This window comes from Heterodontus francisci, chromosome 3, assembly GCF_036365525.1.
Source record: "Heterodontus francisci isolate sHetFra1 chromosome 3, sHetFra1.hap1, whole genome shotgun sequence".
Taxonomy (NCBI): Eukaryota; Metazoa; Chordata; class Chondrichthyes; order Heterodontiformes; family Heterodontidae; genus Heterodontus; species Heterodontus francisci.
In genome coordinates, this window is record NC_090373.1 from 156,506,468 (window position 1) to 156,525,698 (window position 19,231).

Genomic DNA, 19,231 nt, shown 5'->3' on the forward strand with positions numbered 1-19,231 from the left:
AGCTGTATCCAGGGCATGGGTGAATGATGGATGTTTTGTGATTGGGGAACTAATCCCAAGGACAGGCAGTATTTGGCTATATTGACGGATGCTGAGCTGAGGTAGGGCATGAGAGTCAAGAATGGAGTGAAGTGGGTAATACAGATTTTACATATATAATTTAGTAATGATTAGATTAGAGATACAGCACTGAAACAGGCCCTTCGGCCCACCGAGTCTGTGCCGAACATCAACCACCCATTTATACTAATCCTACACTAATTCCATATTTCTACCAAACATCCCCACCTGTCCCTATATTTCCCGACCACCTACCTATACTAGTGACAATTTATAATGGCCAATTTACCTGTCAACCTGCAAGTCTTTTGGCTTGTGGGAGGAAACCGGAGCACCCGGAGAAAACCCACGCAGACACAGGGAGAACTTGCAAACTCCACACAGGCAGTACCCGGAATCGAACCCGGGTCCCTGGAGCTGTGAGGCTGCGGTGCTAACCACAGCGCCACTGTGCCGCCCTATTTAGCACTGTTTCCTGGTACTCAGAAAATACCTATTTCTTGAAGTCAGGACATAGTCAAGTGAAGTGAAACTAGCCAAGCAGATTAAAAACCACACTCATTAATTACAAGTTATGCCAACGTATACTGTTCATTTCCAGTCAAATCCCTATTGGGCTGGATTTCGCAGTCAGCGGCTAGGCAACAACGCTCAACACGGACCTCAAAGAAAGCTGCAAAGATCCAGCGACTCTGTATCGTGGATTTGCCCTTTCCAGACATCAGTTGGTACCTGGCACCAAGTCAAGGGAATCTCCAGGCTGCCAGCAGTAGGGATGTCATTAAGCAGGGTAAGAAGCTAATCACATTGAAGTATTTTCACTGACAGCAAACCAGGAAGTAAAAAACATTGATTCCCTTCAATTTTAATTTTTTTTTAGATGGTGAAATAAATGATTGGGACATATACAGGAGATCAAGGTAGAGTTAAAATCTAGTGAACTTTAAAATGTGGAACTTATAATGGAGAAAATTGATATTTCACAATTATAAAATTACTTTGTGGGCCAGTGAGGCAGTGGTTAGCACCGCAGCCTCACAGCTCCAGGGACCCGGGTTCGATTCCTGGTACTGCCTGTGTGGAGTTTGCAAGTTCTCCCTGTGTCTGCGTGGGTTTTCTCCGGGTGCTCCGGTTTCCTCCCACAAGCCAAAAGACTTGCAGGTTGATAGGTAAATTGGCCATTATAAATTGTCACTAGTATAGGTAGGTGGTAGGGAAATATAGGGACAGGTGGGGATGTTTGGTAGGAATATGGGATTAGTGTAGGATTAGTATAAATGGGTGGCTGATGTTCGGCACAGACTCGGTGGGCCGAAGGGCCTGTTTCAGTGCTGTATATCTAATCTAATCTAATCTGGTTATGAACTTAGTATGTTGTTTAAAAACCCAGTTACACTTCATTCAACAGATGCAACTTTTTCAACTGTTTTTACAGTGAGACTAATAGTGTAACAGTGGAAACTCTCATCAATTCACTGATTTCTAAAGCATTCTGGGGGACCTCAACAGCGCAACCACTGGAGAAGTGTACAATTACTGACGGCAACTTCTGGATTTCCGTGTTCTTCTGAGCATGTGCTGAATTCAGAAGTTGCTGTCAGTTTCAGAAGAGTAAAAATGGCGAACACTGACAGCTTCCATTGCAAAATCTGGGCTCTTGAAAAAAGGGTAAAAAAAGAAAATATGGAACAGTGACATCTATTGCCTCCTTTACAAGAGCTCATCACACTGAATTTAGCAAACCACCATTTTTTGTGAAGTATATGGAACCAGAGCAGAATGCTCTGATCATTGAAAAAAAGATGTGTTTTAAGTTTTTCATACAATTCTGCATAGGCCTAGTGAACTGATATGGGAAAGAAACCTTTCCATGTATGAAAAGCATCTAGCTCGTATCAATAGAGAATGCCTGCAGTAATCAACAATGCAAGTACTATATTTTTAAAATTATAAACGTTTGCATGAATATGTAACAGTAACAAATACAGATGGTAAAATTAATATGAACAAACAAATCAAATTCAAAAAGAAAACAAGTCAACTAACAAGCAATCCAGGCACAATACTGAGACAGCAATTACTTCATTGATATTTTTTCAGAGCTCTAAGTATCCAAGGACAGTAAATGTAGATCCAATACTCAAAAGCCACAAATCCAGGAATTATAGAGCTATTAGTCTAAGATCCACAGTGAGACAAAATGCTTGATTTTAAGAGATGTTATAAAAAGAGCACAGTAGTAATAAGTTTGCTGTACAAACCTATTGACATTCTTTGAAATGGTAACTAAGCTTGTGGACAAAGGTAATCACGTAGTTGGCTTGGATTCTTAATAGGTGTTTAACAGTTTAGTTTAGAGATACAGCACTGAAACAGGCCCTTCGGCCCACCGAGTCTGTGCCGACCATCAACCACCCATTTATACTAGTCCTACACTAATTCCATATCCCTGCCACATCCCCACCTGTCCCTATACTTCCCTACCACCTACCTATACTAGGGGCAATTGCTAATGGCCAATTTACCTATCAACCTGCAAGTCTTTGGCATGTGGGAGGAAACCGGAGCACCCGGAGGAAACCCACGCAGACACAGGGAGAACTTGCAAACTCCACACAGGCAGTACCCAGGATTGAACCCGGGTCGCTGGAGCTGTGAGGCTGCGGTGCTAACCACTGCGCCGCCCAGTTCTTTATGAGACTCAGAAGATTAAGGATCATGGACTAGGCAATACATTGTTGAGACAGATTCAGAATGGCTTAGCAACAGAAGACATATAATAGAGTTAATTGGATTTATCTCAGCTGCAAGGCACATGTCAATATTGTTCAAAATCATAGTCCAATAGTTCCTAGTATGTATTTCACACTCTGCATCTGCTGCTTATATGATGAAGGATTAAGTTGGCTGCACAATGAAACCCGAGAATAAAAAATCAGTCCAATACCCAAGAGAAAAAGAAAATGCATTTCAAACGTAAACAGCTTTCCCAACATGTGCAGACGTATGTTGACTGCCTTACCTTTGTGCCAGCTCTCTCCGTATTCTCCTCCTCCTCTGATATTAGCAACAGCTAAAACACCACCCAGATGCCTCACAAAAATAAGCCGTGAAACGCTATAAAAGTTGAAAAGAATGTCTTAAATTCTATAATCATTTACTACATTGTTCCGAAAATTGACAGTTACACAAACAAAAGCCATTCAACAACATTTTAGTTTCTTTTCCGGGTGTTACTATCTTGGTAAATATATTGAAAGAAAAATTAGTAAAAGGGAACGCAACTCAAAACATCAAACTGGTGTACCAAACAAAGTCACAAATGGGAACTATGTAAGCAATCTCCCTGATGGTTGTGTAGGTAAAGTTGGTTGCAACACTCCGCCCTACACATTGGAAGGTCCCATGTTTGATTTTACTTACATGCTGAGTTAGTTGATTTCAGATGGGGGCAGATGCTGGAGCACAAGAATTGACAAGAATGCCCAGATTAAGGCCAATGTTCCAGTAGACTTTGGTAAGTACAGAATTGACCTAGTCACTGTTGCTTTCCATGGTCACAGAATTTGCCAGCACTCACTGTCTAAGTTCACACATAAACCGGACACCCTGACATAAAAGGGATCGAGTTGAGAAAAACACTGGAGAAACTCAGATACTTTAAGCCTTAAAAGCATCATCCGAAAGGGGACCTTACAAACATATACAAACTATTAAACATAAATAGGGTAACATTTGGAGCACTACTTCTAGTTACGCCAAGACATTAGAACAAGAGGGGTGGGAGGGAGTGTTACCATGTCAAAGGATAATTTAGGTCAGATTCCAGGGAGAATTTCTTCACGCAGAATGATCAACACTTCAAATGATCTTCTGGGTCAGGTAATAGATTCACTCAAGATAGATGATGCAAAGGGAGGAAAAGCAAGTTCCATTTTCTAAATGGATGAGTTAACAATGGGATGAATGGCCTTGCTCATCTGTATGCATCTGGCATAGAGTAAACGAAGTGCTGGAGCGCTGTCAGCCATGTGGAATATCCCAATAAAGGTCTGCCCTTATAAAAGAGGGGAGAACATTTCCAAAAAGAATTCAGAAACAATTTTCTAACCTTTAACTGGAATCTTGAGCCAACGTTAAATTACATTTTCTTTTAAACACAAAAATATTAAATTTGCATTATTTTACTAAATAAGTGATAAAACAATTATTGAATGCAAAGCAATTTGGTTCATTGAAATGCACTGACATTTCACTAGCACCTTGACATTCTGGTGATAAGATGATGTGGACAATCTGCACAAAGGAATATCATGTAGTCTTTTGATAATATACCCGAGAGACATAATTAACAGCTGGAGAATATCACCAACGGAAATGTCACATGAAACTTTTAATACTTTTCTCAAAAGGTCATAGAATCTTCAAGCTACCTGTGTTTGATTCACATCCTTGAAGACTAAAGTCAACGTTTACATTAATTTCATGTACAGAGACAGTCTATGATTATATTCTTGAGAAATCGACATTTTGTATCAGTAGCGCAAAGGAGAATTCACGTTTAATGATTATCTAACAGTAGATATGAGTGCTAATAAGAACCAAAGCTGTTCAATATATAGAAATACTAAACTCCCTTTGAAAAAACATTAACAACCCAAAGCCTTTAAAATGTTAGTTACTGTCAGAAATGTCACAAAAACTTTTTATGCCTAACTTTAATTAGTGTCAATGCCTGCATTTTTTAATTAACTTATGTGTCGGTACTTTCACCTAAGTCAGAAGATTATCGGTTCAAGCCAGACTCCAGCACTTGAATGCATTATCCAGGTTGATATTTAAGTACAATACTGCATTGTCAAAGGTGCTTTTTTTGGACGAGATGTTAAACTGAGGCACTGTCAGCCTTTCAGGTGAATATAAAAGATGCCATAGTGCATTTTTGAAGAACAGAGAGTTCTTCGGTTTGTCTTGGCCAACATTCATGTCCTACCAACATGATCAAAATAGTTTAACTGGTTATTCATTTTACTGCTGTTTGCAAGCTTACACAGTGCGCAAATCGATTGCTATGTTTGCCTAGTAACGAAGTGACTATAATTCAAAAGGCTGTGAAGTTCTTTCGGACATCCCACGGGTGCAAAATAAATACATGTTCTTTTTCAGGCCAATTTTTCTTTATAATGCTAATGCAGTTTTTTTGTCCAAAGGTACACATTACCAATAGTGAAAAAGGAAATGGATTTGAGTATGATTATCGATCCTCCACTAAAATTTTCCAAGAAATGTGAATGAACACTCACAAAATATACTGGAGGAAATTTTAACCCTCAAAGAAGGGTGGGCAAGATATGAAAATTAAATAATCTCAAACCCAACCTCAAGCCGCTTCCAACCTGCGCATTTCCAGTTTAACAGAAGCAAGATGGGGTTGCGGGCAACTAAAATAAAAGCAAAATACTGAAGATGTTGGAAATCTGAAATAAGAACAAAAAGTGCTGGAAATACTCAGCAGATCTGGCAGCATCTGTGGAGACAGAAGTAGAGTTAATGTTTCAGGTCAGTGACCTTTCATCAGAACTGCTTTTTATTGCGGGCAACTAATCTGTTTTCAAGATAAAAGCAAAATACTGCGGATGCTGGAAATCTGAAATAAAAACAAGAAATGCTGGAACCACTCAGCAGGTCTGGCAGCATCTGTGAAAAGAGAAGCAGAGTTAACGTTTAGGGTCAGTGACCCTTCTTCGGACCCTTCTTCCGAAGAAGGGTCACTGACCCGAAACGTTAACTCTGCTAATCTGTTTTCAAGAGTTGGGCTGGTCATTTAGATATTGTGTTTAACCCTGGCCGGCCAGGTTTCCAAGGAAACCCGGCAGCTAAAGGGAGGCAAGACACCTCCACCCCCTCGTTGTGACCAGACAGGGAGCAAAGACTGCCAATCAGGTTGGCTTCCAGGCAGGAGATCTTCTTGGGAAGAAAAACTGCAGTGTGTGATCGACCAAAACTATCCCCCCCTCTCACAAAATGTACCCTTTCGGTCATTGTGCGAATGGTATATTTTTTTCTTTCCGTTCTTATGGGGCTAAAATAAGCTTTATAAAATTGAAAGTTTTGTTTGGGAGATAATCCACATTTAACCCTGCAGAGAATGTAGCCCTTCTGTAGAATGTAGTGAGACAAATTGCCCTCCATATGCTAATACCTTGACTGCTATTTTATTGACTTTCTTTGTTGAGATTAGGCAGTTGAGGTAAAATAACTTGAAATCAGTGATGAACTGATTTCTGTCTGCTCTGTGAGGCTGCTGACATATTATGCTGTGTATGTTCACAGTAGCAGACAAGAGCTTTTCAAATCCTACAAACGACTGTTTCGACCAAGCTGTGAGGAATGCACTCGCTTTTCTAGTTCCACTTCCCTACAGGTCACAACATATATTTAAATGTTTACCCAGTTACCGATACGGTCAATCATATACTCTACTCTTTATCCCTGAATAAAACACACCAACCAGGTTTCTGTAACAAACAATATCATTATCTTTTTTTTCATAAAACGAGACTTATCCAGTAAAGAAGCAAAGCAGATTGAAATTGGAAGTTCAATTTTTAAATACCCCCCGCCCCGAAATACACATACACACACAGGCCAAAGAAAAATAAGGAAATTTTCTCTACAGAGCTCTTTTGCAAAAAAAAGGACAAAAAGGGAATACTTTGGCCAAATACTTGCTAATTCTTTGAGAAAAAAATGAAAAGATATGGAAGGATATCAGTTGTCCCTTTTGGTCTGGCATCCGGGTATACGGAGATGGGTCACTGGAAAATTTCAGAAGCAGTTCGTTCTGGAGATGTCGCGAAATAGTCTGGTAGGCTTTCCAGGAGAAATGTGGCATCAAGGGTTTCAGTTACCACACTCTGGATTTGCAGGATTTTTTCAAAGAAGTAGAGAAAGAGGAGCTGACACACTGGATTTCTCTGGGTCTCTTAGAAAGGTTCAGGAAAGATGAGCTGGGGGTTTCTTTTTCAGCAGGCTACAAAACCAACTGCTTTTCAACACTGTCCACATTCCAAATGAACCAAAACATTATCTCAGAAGCCAAACCAACTCCTGACCCTCATAAATCTTGACATGCCACTTCTCTGTAAGCATCTCCCCCAAGTTACCAAGGTTTCTGCTGCTTATAGAGCTTAAGGCATGTGATATTCAGTAAAGGTTGCTTTCAAACAAGACCTCTCAGTGACCTTTCAGCAAAAAAAGTCCAGCATCCATGAAACCTCGTCTTCCAAAATGAATCCACTTCCACACTTTAAATAAGAGTCCTCAAAAAAAATTTAACAAAAAATGGAAGCACTTTCATAACACAACAGACAGCTTTATTTCCCTGTAAAAGCTATATATTTAATTTTTTGATCCAGTTGGTGCTTCAAAGGGGAAAGGAGGTAGATCTCAACCAAGCTTAATGCACCTATTCAGCTCTTCCTGTCTACTTCCATATGGGCTGTTGTGGATGTGCAAAGATGTGAAAATATAAATCAAATTTCATGTATAAGTTTGCATGATGGACACTAGTTCATGTTTGGCACCACTTAACAAATCTAGAGACATTTAATGGCATTATTATTTTTGGGCTTGTGGAATGGCAATTTAAAAATTCTGTAACAAGCAAAACCTGTTGTATTGGCTTTCCACTACAGGTTTAGTTTAGTTTAGTTTAGAGATACAGCACTGAAACAGGCCCTTCGGTCCACCGAGTCTGTGCCGACCATCAACCACCCATTTATACTAATCCTACACTAATCCCATATTCCTACCACATGCCCACCTGTCCCTATATTTCCCTACCACCTACCTATACTAGGGGCAATTTATAATGGCCAATTTACCTATCAACCTGCAAGTCTTTGGCATGTGGGAGGAAACCGGAGCACCCGGAGGAAACCCACGCAGACACAGGGAGAACTTGCAAACTCCGCACAGGCAGTACCGAATTGAACCCGGGTCGCTGGAGCTGTGAGGCTGCGGTGCTAACCACTGTGCCACTGTGTAACCTTTAATTTTAACAAACCTGATCAATAGTTTAGAGCCTGGCTAGGAGAACACAAAAGGGTTAATCCCACTCCTCTAACCACAGCAACAAGGATTTTAGTTCAATCCCTGGGCGGCACAGTGGCGCAGTGGTGAGCACCGCAGCCTCACAGCTCCAGCGACCCGGGTTCAATTCTGGGTACTGCCTGTGTGGAGTTTGCAAGTTCTCCCTGTGTCTGCGTGGGTTTTCTCCGGGTGCTCCAGGTTCCTCCCACAGCCAAAAAGACTTGCAGGTTGGTAGGTAAATTGGCCATTATAAATTGCCCCTAGTATAGGTAGGTGGTAGGGAAATATAGGAACAGGTGGGGATGTGGTAGGAATATGGGATTAGTGTAGGATTAGTATAAATGGGTGGTGATGGTCGGCACAGACTCGGTGGGCCGAAGGGCCTGTTTCAGTGCTGTATCTCTAAACTAAAACTAAACACTACAATAGTGGGCATTTTATGTTTAAGATCAGACTTTGGTTTGTAAGGAAGTAGAGCTTGTTTATGGGAGTGTCTTTAGATACTGAGCACAAGATAAATATCTGCTACAGCTCGGAAAATGTACCAGTTGTGTTAGCAAAGATGTGGCAAGAATGTAACGCATTTCAAAGCGAATTTAGCAGTGGCAGACAGCAGTGCTTAGCATGAGTAGGAGAGGTGTAGATCATGAGCTAGAATTAATTTGAACAGCACAACTTTGATAAACATGACTTGTCTTAAACAAACCCATTTGGCGAACACTGATTATGTTTTGCAACACTAAATGCTCAATAATTTGATTTACAAGTACAGACTGTAAACTTTGGTCCAGAAATTATGTTAGACTACGTGGGGTATAATTATCTGGTTTAATTCTGCACAAAAGTATTACATTGGCTAGTGATCAGCGTTTCTACCCTTGCCCCTCTCACATCCTTGAAGAGGTAGGGTGTATTCCTGTGCCCACTGACTTATTCATCTCTAGCTCTGCTGATATTTTCAGAACCAATCCCTTTTCCACAGTTATTTTTAACTATTTTTCGACACCTTCCTCTATATTCTCACTCCCACCACTGATGTAATACCTCCATCATAACTTCATTCTCTCTAACTAGATCCCTGTTTCATCCCTCTGCAGGGTGATCTTCTATACTGTTTTACTTTTATAGTACTTTACAAAAATGTTTTTTTTGATATCTTCTAGCCTCATCTGTATTCCTTTCAGCTTTGAAGAACTACTAGTCTACTCAAATAATTATTGAGAGATGAAATGCCAGGTTACAAGCTGAAAACAAAGGAGATACAATAAACAGAAAATTGTCTCCTTTCATCTCTTTCACACCTTTGGCTGATGATAACTATTTAAAAGTTGATTACATTCACAGTTACAGCACCATAGCTTGCCTTCATTGTAGTACTGTACAGCTAGCTTCAGTGGTGGGTTGCCTTTCAGATCACCTCAAGTTACAAGCAAAGTCAATCAACCCTTTCATATGATAAATTGTGATTTACACTGAAGCATGACTAACTATGCACATTAGATATTGGAACATGGGGCAGGATGTCAGAAATGCTCCATCCATCAATATTGGCGACCACGCTCTGGAAGTGGTTCAAGAGTTCACCTACCTAGGCTCAACTATCACCAGTAACCTGTCTCTAGATGCAGAAATCAACAAGCGCATGGGTAAGGCTTCCACTGCTACGTCCAGACTGGCCAAGAGAGTGTGGGAAAATGGCGCACTGACACGGAACACAAAAGTCCGTGTGTATCAGGCCTGTGTCCTCAGTACCTTGCTCTACGGCAGCGAGGCCTGGACAACGTATGCCAGCCAAGAGCGACGTCTCAATTCATTCCATCTTCGCTGCCTTCGGAGAATACTTGGCATCAGGTGGCAGGACTATATCTCCAACACAGAAGTCCTTGAAGCGGCCAACACCCCCAGCTTATACACACTACTGAGTCAGCGGCGCTTGAGATGGCTTGGCCATGTGAGCCGCATGGAAGATGGCAGGATCCCCAAAGACACATTGTACAGCGAGCTCGCCACTGGTATCAGACCCACCGGCCGTCCATGTCTCCGTTATAAAGACGTCTGCAAACGCGACATGAAATCGTGTGACATTGATCACAAGTCGTGGGAGTCAGTTGCCAGCATTCGCCAGAGCTGGCGGGCAGCCATAAAGACAGGGCTAAATTGTGGCGAGTCGAAGAGACTTAGTAGTTGGCAGGAAAAAAGACAGAGGCGCAAGGGGAGAGCCAACTGTGCAACAGCCCCAACAGACAAATTTCTCTGCAGCACCTGTGGAAGAGCCTGTCACTCCAGAATTGGCCTTTATAGCCACTCCAGGCGCTGCTTCACAAACCACTGACCACCTCCAGGCGCGTATCCATTGTCTCTCGAGATAAGGAGGCCCAAAAGAAAGAAGATATTGGAACAGAAACATTATTCTCAAATTTAAATTTGAGGAATATCATTATGCATATTCTGTATTTTCTACTTTATATAGCAGTGTATGCTAATTTCTTGGATAGGGTACTTAGTCACGTGGCTGAGTTATAAAAAGGTGACTACTCTCTAGAGTTTTCCTTTTAACAAGCTAATGGTGACATTGCCTCTTGCAACAAACTATCTGGAAATCAACCGAATCAAAAAGCTCAAGGACAAAATATAACCTTTTTCTTCAACCCCTCGCAATGGCAATTTATCATGCAGCACATTTTAGCAACTGTGCCTAGTTTCTGTGGTGTTAGATGTAAAATGCAGCATTGCTTAATTCTACCATTTGTCTTCCCACTTAATGTTTTTCATTTTCAATTATCGGTCTGAGAAAGGAATCTTAAATATAACAATTAAAAAATCACCAAAATAACCTCACTTAAGCCTGTTCCTGAAATCAGCTGACGACATTCAGAAGCAATGATTAACAAGGGCGGCACAGTGGCGCAGTGGTTAGCACTGCAACCTCACAGCTCCAGGGACCCGGGTTCGATTCTGGGTACTGCCTGTGCGGAGTTTGCAAGTTCTCCCTGTGTCTGCGTGGGTTTCCTCCGGGTGCTCCGGTTTCCTCCCACATGCCAAAGACTTGCAGGTTGATAGGTTAATTGGCCATTATAAATTGCCCCTAGTATAGGTAGGTGGTAGGGAAATATATCGGGACCGGTGGGGATGTTATTGGAATATGGGATTCGTGTAGGATTAGTATAAATGGGTGGTTGATGGTCGGCACAGACTCGGTGGGCCGAAGGGCCTGTTTCAGTGCTGTATCTCTAAACTAAACTAAACTAAACCTCTTTCAAAAGCATCACTTCCACTGTACCTGATCAAAACAAGGCCAATGTTGAAGTCTTCATATTTCTAGGAAAAATACTGAATAGATGTTCAGTTATGTTTCTTATCTGTTCGATTAACCACAAACTAACAGCACTATTAGTCTGACTGAAATTAGTCTCATAGGACCTACAATTTGTTTCTGCATAATAAATTGAATGAACCATCACAATCATTTATAAAATACTTTAAAACAAACTGGGTCACTAAATATGTTATATTAATTTTATTTTAAATTAATGCTTCTTTATAGTGAATTTGAAATGGTTGAGGTGAAAAAATTAAGCACCTTTCCTCTGACGGACTCATTAATGGAGTGTACCAACATTTTAAAGACAGCCTCCTTTTCTTTAACTGCAAGCTGAATAAGATCACATTATCTTAGCCTCACTTCCAATTCACAGAAATAGCCCTAATCTAGTAAACTCAGTAAATATTTTGAAGCTTTGATATAAATACCAGTCCCTTTACTTGCACAAATGAATGGCTTGCCTGGTAGCAATAGCCTGATCAAAATTAAAGGTCTTTTATATAGTGCAAATAACATTAAATGTAAAGGATGGTATTTTAAACCAGTCTGAGGTAGTGAAAGGCAGATTTGTTTTTCTTCCTTCTAGTACGTAGCAGCAAGGCTCATCAACCAGCAACTGAAAACAATCCAGGAATTTTTTTGAATTAGGCAACGGAGGTGTTACAAGTCTCGGGTCTTGCTTTAGATATTCACTCAGGTACAGCACCTTTAGTGACTCATATATATTCAGGGCAGCCTGAATATTTTATCTTTAGAGGTGTGCCCATAATGCCTAATATTTAACTCTTCTTCTTTGGCCTCCTTATCTCGAGAGACAATATTTAACTATACATAGCACAACCCAGGGGTGTAGCAATTGTATCCCTTTGTGATTGGAACTGGATATTTGTGTCTTTTGTGCAGTGCTTCCTCAATCTTTCTGAAGGTGGACTGAGAAAACATAGAAAATAGGAGGAGTAGGCCATTTGGCCCTTCGAGCATGCTCTGCCATTCATTATGATCATGGTTGATCATCCAACTCAGTAAACTGTTCCCGCTTTCACCCCATATCCTTTGATCCCTTTAAACCCAAGAGCTATATCTAACTCCTTCGTGAAAACATACAATGTTTTGGCCTCAACTGCTTTCAGTGGTAGCGAATTCCACAGGTTCACCATTCTCTGAGTGAAGAAATTTCTTCTTATCTCAGTCCTGAAAGGTTTACCCCGTATCCTTAGACTATGACCCCTGGTTCTGGACTCCCCCACCATCGGGAACATCCTCCCTGCATTTACCCTGTCAAGTCCTGTTAGAATTTTATAGGTTTCTATGAGATCCCCCCTCACTCTTCTGAACTCCAGTGAATATAATCCTAACTGACTCAATCTCTCCTCATACGTCAGTCCCGCCATCCCAGGAATCAGTCTGGTAAACCTTCGCTGCACTCCCTCTATAGCAAGAGCATCCTTCCGCAGATAAGGAGACCAAAACTGCAACACAATATTCCATGCTTGGCCTCACCAAGGCCCTGTATAATTGCAGCAAGACATCCCTGCTCCTGTACTCGAATCCTCTCGCTATGAAGGCCACCATACCATTTGCCTTTTTTACCGCCTGTTGCACCTGCATGCTTAACTTTAGCGACTGGTGTACAAGAACACCCAGGTCTCGCTACATATTCCCCTCTCTCAGTTTACAGCCGTTAAGATAATAATCTGCCTTCCTGTTCTTGCTACCAATGTGGATAACCTCACATTTATCCACATTATACTGCATCTGCCATGCATTCAGCCCACTCGCTCAACTTGTCCAAATCACCCCGAAGCCTCTCTGCAACCTCCTCACAACTCGCCCTCCCACCCAGTTTCGTGTCGTCTGCAAATTTGGAGATATTACATTTAGTTCCCTCATCTAAATCATTAATATATATTGTGAATAGCTGGGGTCCTAGCACCGATCCCTGCGGTACCCCACTAGTCACTGCCTGCCATTCAGAAAAAAGACCCATTTATTCCTAATCTTTGTTTCCTGTCAGCCAACCAATTTTCTATCCATCGCAATACACTACCCCCAATCCCATGCGCTTTAATTTTACATGCTAATCTCTTATGTGGGACTTTGTCGAAAGCCTTCTGAAAGTCCAAATAAACCACATCCACTGGCTCCCCCTCATCAACTCTACTAGTTACATCCTTGAAGAATTCTAGTAGATTTGTCAAGCATGATTTCCCTTTCGTAAATCCATGCTGACACTGTCTGATTCTACCATTGTTCTCCAAGTGCTCTGCTATAAAATCTTTGATAATGGACTCTAGAATTTTCCCCACTACCGACATCAGGCTGACTGGTCTATAATTCCCTGCTTTCTCTCTACCTCCTTTTTTAAATAGTGGGGTTACATTAGCTGCCCTCTAATCTGTAGGAACTGTTCCAGAGTCTATAGAATCTTGGAAGATGACCACCAATGCATCCACTATTTCTAGGGCCACTTTCTTAAGTACTCTGGGATGTAGACCATCAGGCCCTGGGGATTTATCGGCCTTCAATCCCATCAATTTCCCCAACACCATTTCTCTACTAATACTGATTTCCTTCAGTTCTTCTCTCTCACTAAACCCTGTGTTCCCCAACATTTCTAGTATGATATTTGTGTCCTCCTTTGTCAAGGCAGAACCAAAGTAAGCATTTAGTTGGTCAGCTATTTCTTCGTTCCCCATAATAAATTCCCCTGTTTCTGACTGTGAGGGGCCTACATTTGCCTTCACTAATCTTTTTTTCTTCACATACCTATAGAAACTTTTACAGTCAGTTTTTATGTTCCCCGCAAGCATGCTCTCTTACTCTATTTTCCCCTTCTTAATCAATCCCTCGGTCCTCCTTTGCAGAATTCTAAACTGCTCCCAATCCTCAGGTCTGTTGTGTTTTCTGGCGAATTTATATGCCTCTTCCTTGGATCTAATGCTATCTCTAATTTCCCTTGTAGGCCATGGTTTGGTTACCTTTCCCGTTTTACTTTCGCGCCAGACAGGAGTAAACAATTGCTGCAGTTCATCCATGCGCTCTTTGATTGTTTGCCATTGCCTTTCCACCGTCGTCCCTTTAAGCAATGTTTCCCACTCCATCATAGCCAACTTGCGCCTCATACCTTCATAGTTTCCTTTACTAAGATTCAGGACCTTAGTCTCAGAATCAACTATGTCACTCTCCATCTTGATGAAGAATTCTATCATATTATGGTTGCTCATCCCCAAGGGGTCTCGCACAACTAGACTGTCAATTATTCCTCTCTCATTACACAATTGGCAAGACGAGGGGAGATATGAATTATTTCACAGTTTACACACAAACTAACACTTACGACTAAACTCACTTAATTTGAATAGTTGCTTGGTAGTAGAGCTTGAGTATTGCCAAAATTTCAAAGGGAGCAACAATTTAAACTGCACGAAAGAGGGTTCTGATTGGTCGAGGCGTTGCCATGGAGAATGCAGCTAAGGATGCAATCCGAATTGCTGAATGATCTATACTTGCACTCAACTGGCAGAAAGCATTTGATAAAGTGCTAAAGTGAAATCTCAACGTAAATGTAGTGTAGTAAATTGGACAGTAACACATCATCACAGGAGCATTATAAAACAAAGTATGACACTAAGTCACAAATGGAAACATTGGGCTGGATTTCATTAGCGTGCCGCACTCTGCGGCAGCGCACTTTGAACTCGGCAGCCTTCCGACATGGAAGTGCCACCGCCGAGCCCCTGCGATATTGTGCGTCGGGGCCCATTTAAATAGCAGGGGCGGAGTGCCCGCCCCCAATGACGTAGACAGCATCCGACGCCACTGCGCAGGCACTGGCGTCATTTTTCAAGGGCTCCAAGCCCTTCAGTAGCATTTTAATATTTAAAGGTTCCAGTCTCCAGGAAATAAGTTTACTTCAACTGTAAATCCCGTCTCCCACCCTACAATGGGTAATTTATATATAAATTGCCCTCTCCCCCCATAATAAACTTTTATTAATTTCCCGAACTTGCCCCCTCCCCCCCGGAATTTGTTCCCTTTGACCCTCAACCCTTTCCCACCATTTCCACAGCCAATAAAAATTGTTTTCCCCGCTCCCCCACCCCTCCTGCCCTGAAAATGTTATTCCTCCCCCTTCCCCACCAGGTTCTCGCTTTTGAACGCCATATGGAGTTCTGAAGGCGCGCGAGGTGCGAACAGAGGCTGTAAAATCGGCATGGGATGGCCGCCGCCAGCAGGTAAGTTCATTTACATGTAATTTATGTTAATTTAAATATTTAGATGAAGGCAGCGGGGGGGCTGCACCGAGGTCCCCTACCGTCGGTAATATGCAGCGGGCCCTTCTCGACTTCTGGAGTTGAGGCGGGCCTCTCCCCGCCTCCCCCACCTGACGGTGTCGAGGGGTTGGTAAAATTCAGCCCATTAAGTCAGATAACCAAAACAAAAGAAAAAGTTATCAATAGTAATAGTGCTAATTGATCATTTAAGGCCAGATCATAATATTCCTAAATGCTTTTAACGAAAACATAAATAGAATTTACAGATGATATTCAGTTGTTCAAAATGCAGTATGTTCAGAAAAAGAAGAAAAAATGTGAAGTGAGCTTAGCTGATTTAATTGACAAATAAACCAGGAACTGAATATTAAATCTAAGGTAATATGCATGAGGTGCTAAATATACAAATATGATTACATATATGAAATGTAAGTTTTTAAATGAGGCAAGTCAAGCGAATAACCTAGATCTAACATTTAGAGTATTTTCAAACTATTCAATTCACCAGGTTGCTAATAGCAGAAGCCTGTCACTGTAATATGCAATAAATTACTAAAGCTTGTCCTCTATTGTACTTCAGATAAAATTACAACCAGTCTATAATCAGGATAATGGATGTTCTCTCTCTCAACCAGCATACCCAAAATCAATTAAAATGTTTAGATTAAACTGACAACATGGTTAGATCACACCAACCAAGAAAGGCACTTCAACCAAGATCAGAGGTAGAATAGTATATGCATTAAGGCCCATGAGATTACAGTCAGCAGAATTTTAAATAAGTGATTGAAAAAAAGCAGATGTTAGAGACATCTCTGGTATCATTGGGTGCATCCTTCACATACCCAACACATCACTGATGTAAAATATCAACACATAGAAAGTTATATACACAAATTATGTACACCTGACTACTTTCTTACTGCTGGACAATAATTTAGACATCTAGGCCATAATTTTACGCCACCCTCAAGGCTGGACTGGAGGCTGGGGGGGGTAAATTTCAGTGGGCGGCGGGGGTGCTGCTCCCGTCGCCTTCTCACCCCCCGGGCAAATTAACTGCCACTTAAGGGCCCCCTCCTGCTGCTGCAGATATATTACCAGTGGCGGGGGGCAGCTCAGGACCTCAGGAGGCCACTCAGTAACTTGTGGTGGCCTCCTTGTGGATGGGTGTGCTCACGGACAGCCTCCCACCACTGCACTACATTCCCCCCCACCCCACAACTGACACCCCCCTTGCCTCGCCGGGGCCCAGCCGATTGTCCCCGGCGAGGCCCCACACACTTCGCCTTCATTCCAGTGCCGGTGTCCCTCTTGCTCTTCTGGTTGGGTGCAGTCCAAGCAGTGGCCACTGCTCTCGGTGGCACGGCTGGGACTGAGAGCTGCTGGGCCGCTGACTGGCCGGCAGCTCTTGGAAGTGGGACTTCCTGCCTCAAGGGATGGAAGTTCTGCCTGAGGCCAATTAAGGGCCGGGGCACATAAAATCATAGCGTGGCTTCCAGGCCTGGCAGAGGCAAGCTCACCCTGACTTTTTGCCGGTGGGCGGGGCCTCCAGCTCAACGTAAAATTCCAGCCCTATGTACAGCTCATCAACCTACCCGAACAAATGTGTTTTCCAAACTGCTGGAATAACTGGGGTACCACTATACTTCTTTAATTGGGAATACACTTCTGTTTATTCCTAGAGCTACTAGATTGGAAGTTGAGAGATAACTAAATGATGTCAAACTGGCTGCAAGTGATTGAAACCTTGTGCACAGGTACTTCTGTTCAAAGTTAGTAGGAAAAAAAAAAGCAAGATAGTAAAGTAAGGCAGCGGCTCTTTCCGCTAGAAGAGAAAGCTGAGGGGTGAGATAATCGAAGCCTTCATAATTATGAAGGGGTTTGATAAGTTAGTAGAGAAAATCTTTCCACTTGTGGGGAGACCAAAACTAAGGGCCATAAGTATAAGATTGTACTTAAGGTGAATAGCATAAATGCATTTAAGAGGAAGCTAGGTAAATGCATGAGGGAGAAAGGAATAGAAGGATATGTTAATAGGGTGAGATGAAGTAAGTTGGGAGGAATTGAAAAAAATGTTTGGAAAGGAAAAAGTTAAAAGGGTGTGGGGAAAGGCAAGGGATTAGAACTAAATGAATACATCTTTCAGACAGGACGTATTGGACTGAGTGGTGAGGAACAGGAATAGGCCATACAGCCCTTCAAGCCTTTTCCGCTGCCATTCAATTAGATCATGGCTGATCTGCATTTTAACTCCATTTATCCACCTTGGTTCCGCAACCCTTAATACCCTTGGCCTAACCCATTTAACTCAGTTCTGAAATTTTCAATTGATCCACCCTCAAAAACTTTTTGGAAGAGATAGTTCCTGATTTCCACCACCCTTTGCGTGAAGAAGTACTTCATGATCTCATTCTGAACTGCCTAGCTCTAATTGCTGGACTCCTCCACCAGCGAAAATAGTTTCTCTTTATGTACCCCATCAAATTCTGTTCATGTTAATAACTGTGTACTATATAATCCACTCTAATGTATTAGAAATCTTGTATATGGCATGTACTTCTTGGGTCATAATTTTTGAGTCAAAGTTTTGTATGTTAACTTTTATAACAGGAAAACAGTCAATATTTCATTGTAACTTTGTTGGTTGGCTCCAAGTAAAACAGCAGCAAATCAGAACTGAAGAGGTAAAGATCAAAAATAATGTAATGGCATGAAAAGTATTAATCTGAAACTACAAAAGACTTATGAAAACAATCAATCTTGTAACACTAGTCAGAATAACTTATGAATTAATCAAAAGAAAAAAGTGAATCACTCCAATACTTATGGAAAAAATCTTTGTCCAATTATCTCTCAGTAACTCAAATTACATGTAAAAATAAGGTTTTTAAATAATGTAGAAACATCAAAAAATTTAAAATTCACAATCTTCTTCTTTGGCCTCCTTGTCTCAAGAGACAATGGGTAAGCGCCTGGAGGTGGTCAGTGGTTTGTGAAGCAGCGCCTGGATTGGCTATAAAGGCCAATTCTAGAGTGACAGACTCTTCCACAGGTGCTGCAGATAAAATTGGTTGCCAGGGCTGTTACACAGTTGGCTCTCCCCTTGCGCCTCTGTCTTTTTTCCTGCCAACTGCTAAGTCTCTTCGACTCGCCACACTTTAGCCCCGCCTTTATGGCTGCCCACCAGCTCTGGCGATCACTGGCAACTGACTCCCACGACTTGTGATCAATGTCACAGGACTTCATGTCGCGTTTGCAGACGTCTTTAAAGCGGAGACATGGACGGCTGGTGGGTCTGATACCAGTGACGAGCTCGCTGTACAATGTGTCCTTGGGGATCCTGCCATCTTCCATACGGCTCACATGGCCAAGCCATCTCAAGCACTGCTGGCTCAGTAGGGTGTATATGCTGGGGATGTTGGCCGCCTCGAGGACTTCTGCGTTGGAGATACGGTCCTGCCACCTGATGCCAAGGATT

The 19,231-nt window shown here is 41.9% G+C and overlaps 1 protein-coding gene across 1 annotated transcript in view; it reads right to left on the minus strand.

Moving 5' to 3' along the window:
- The window catches only part of LOC137362624 (prolyl endopeptidase-like), a 173,453-nt gene that overhangs the window by 32,823 nt on the left and 121,399 nt on the right, over positions 1-19,231 (minus strand). Inside the window, exon 12 of the mRNA XM_068026980.1 lies at positions 3,083-3,177. Coding sequence (XP_067883081.1) covers positions 3,083-3,177 — 95 coding nt within the window. The remainder of the gene's footprint in view (positions 1-3,082; positions 3,178-19,231) is intronic.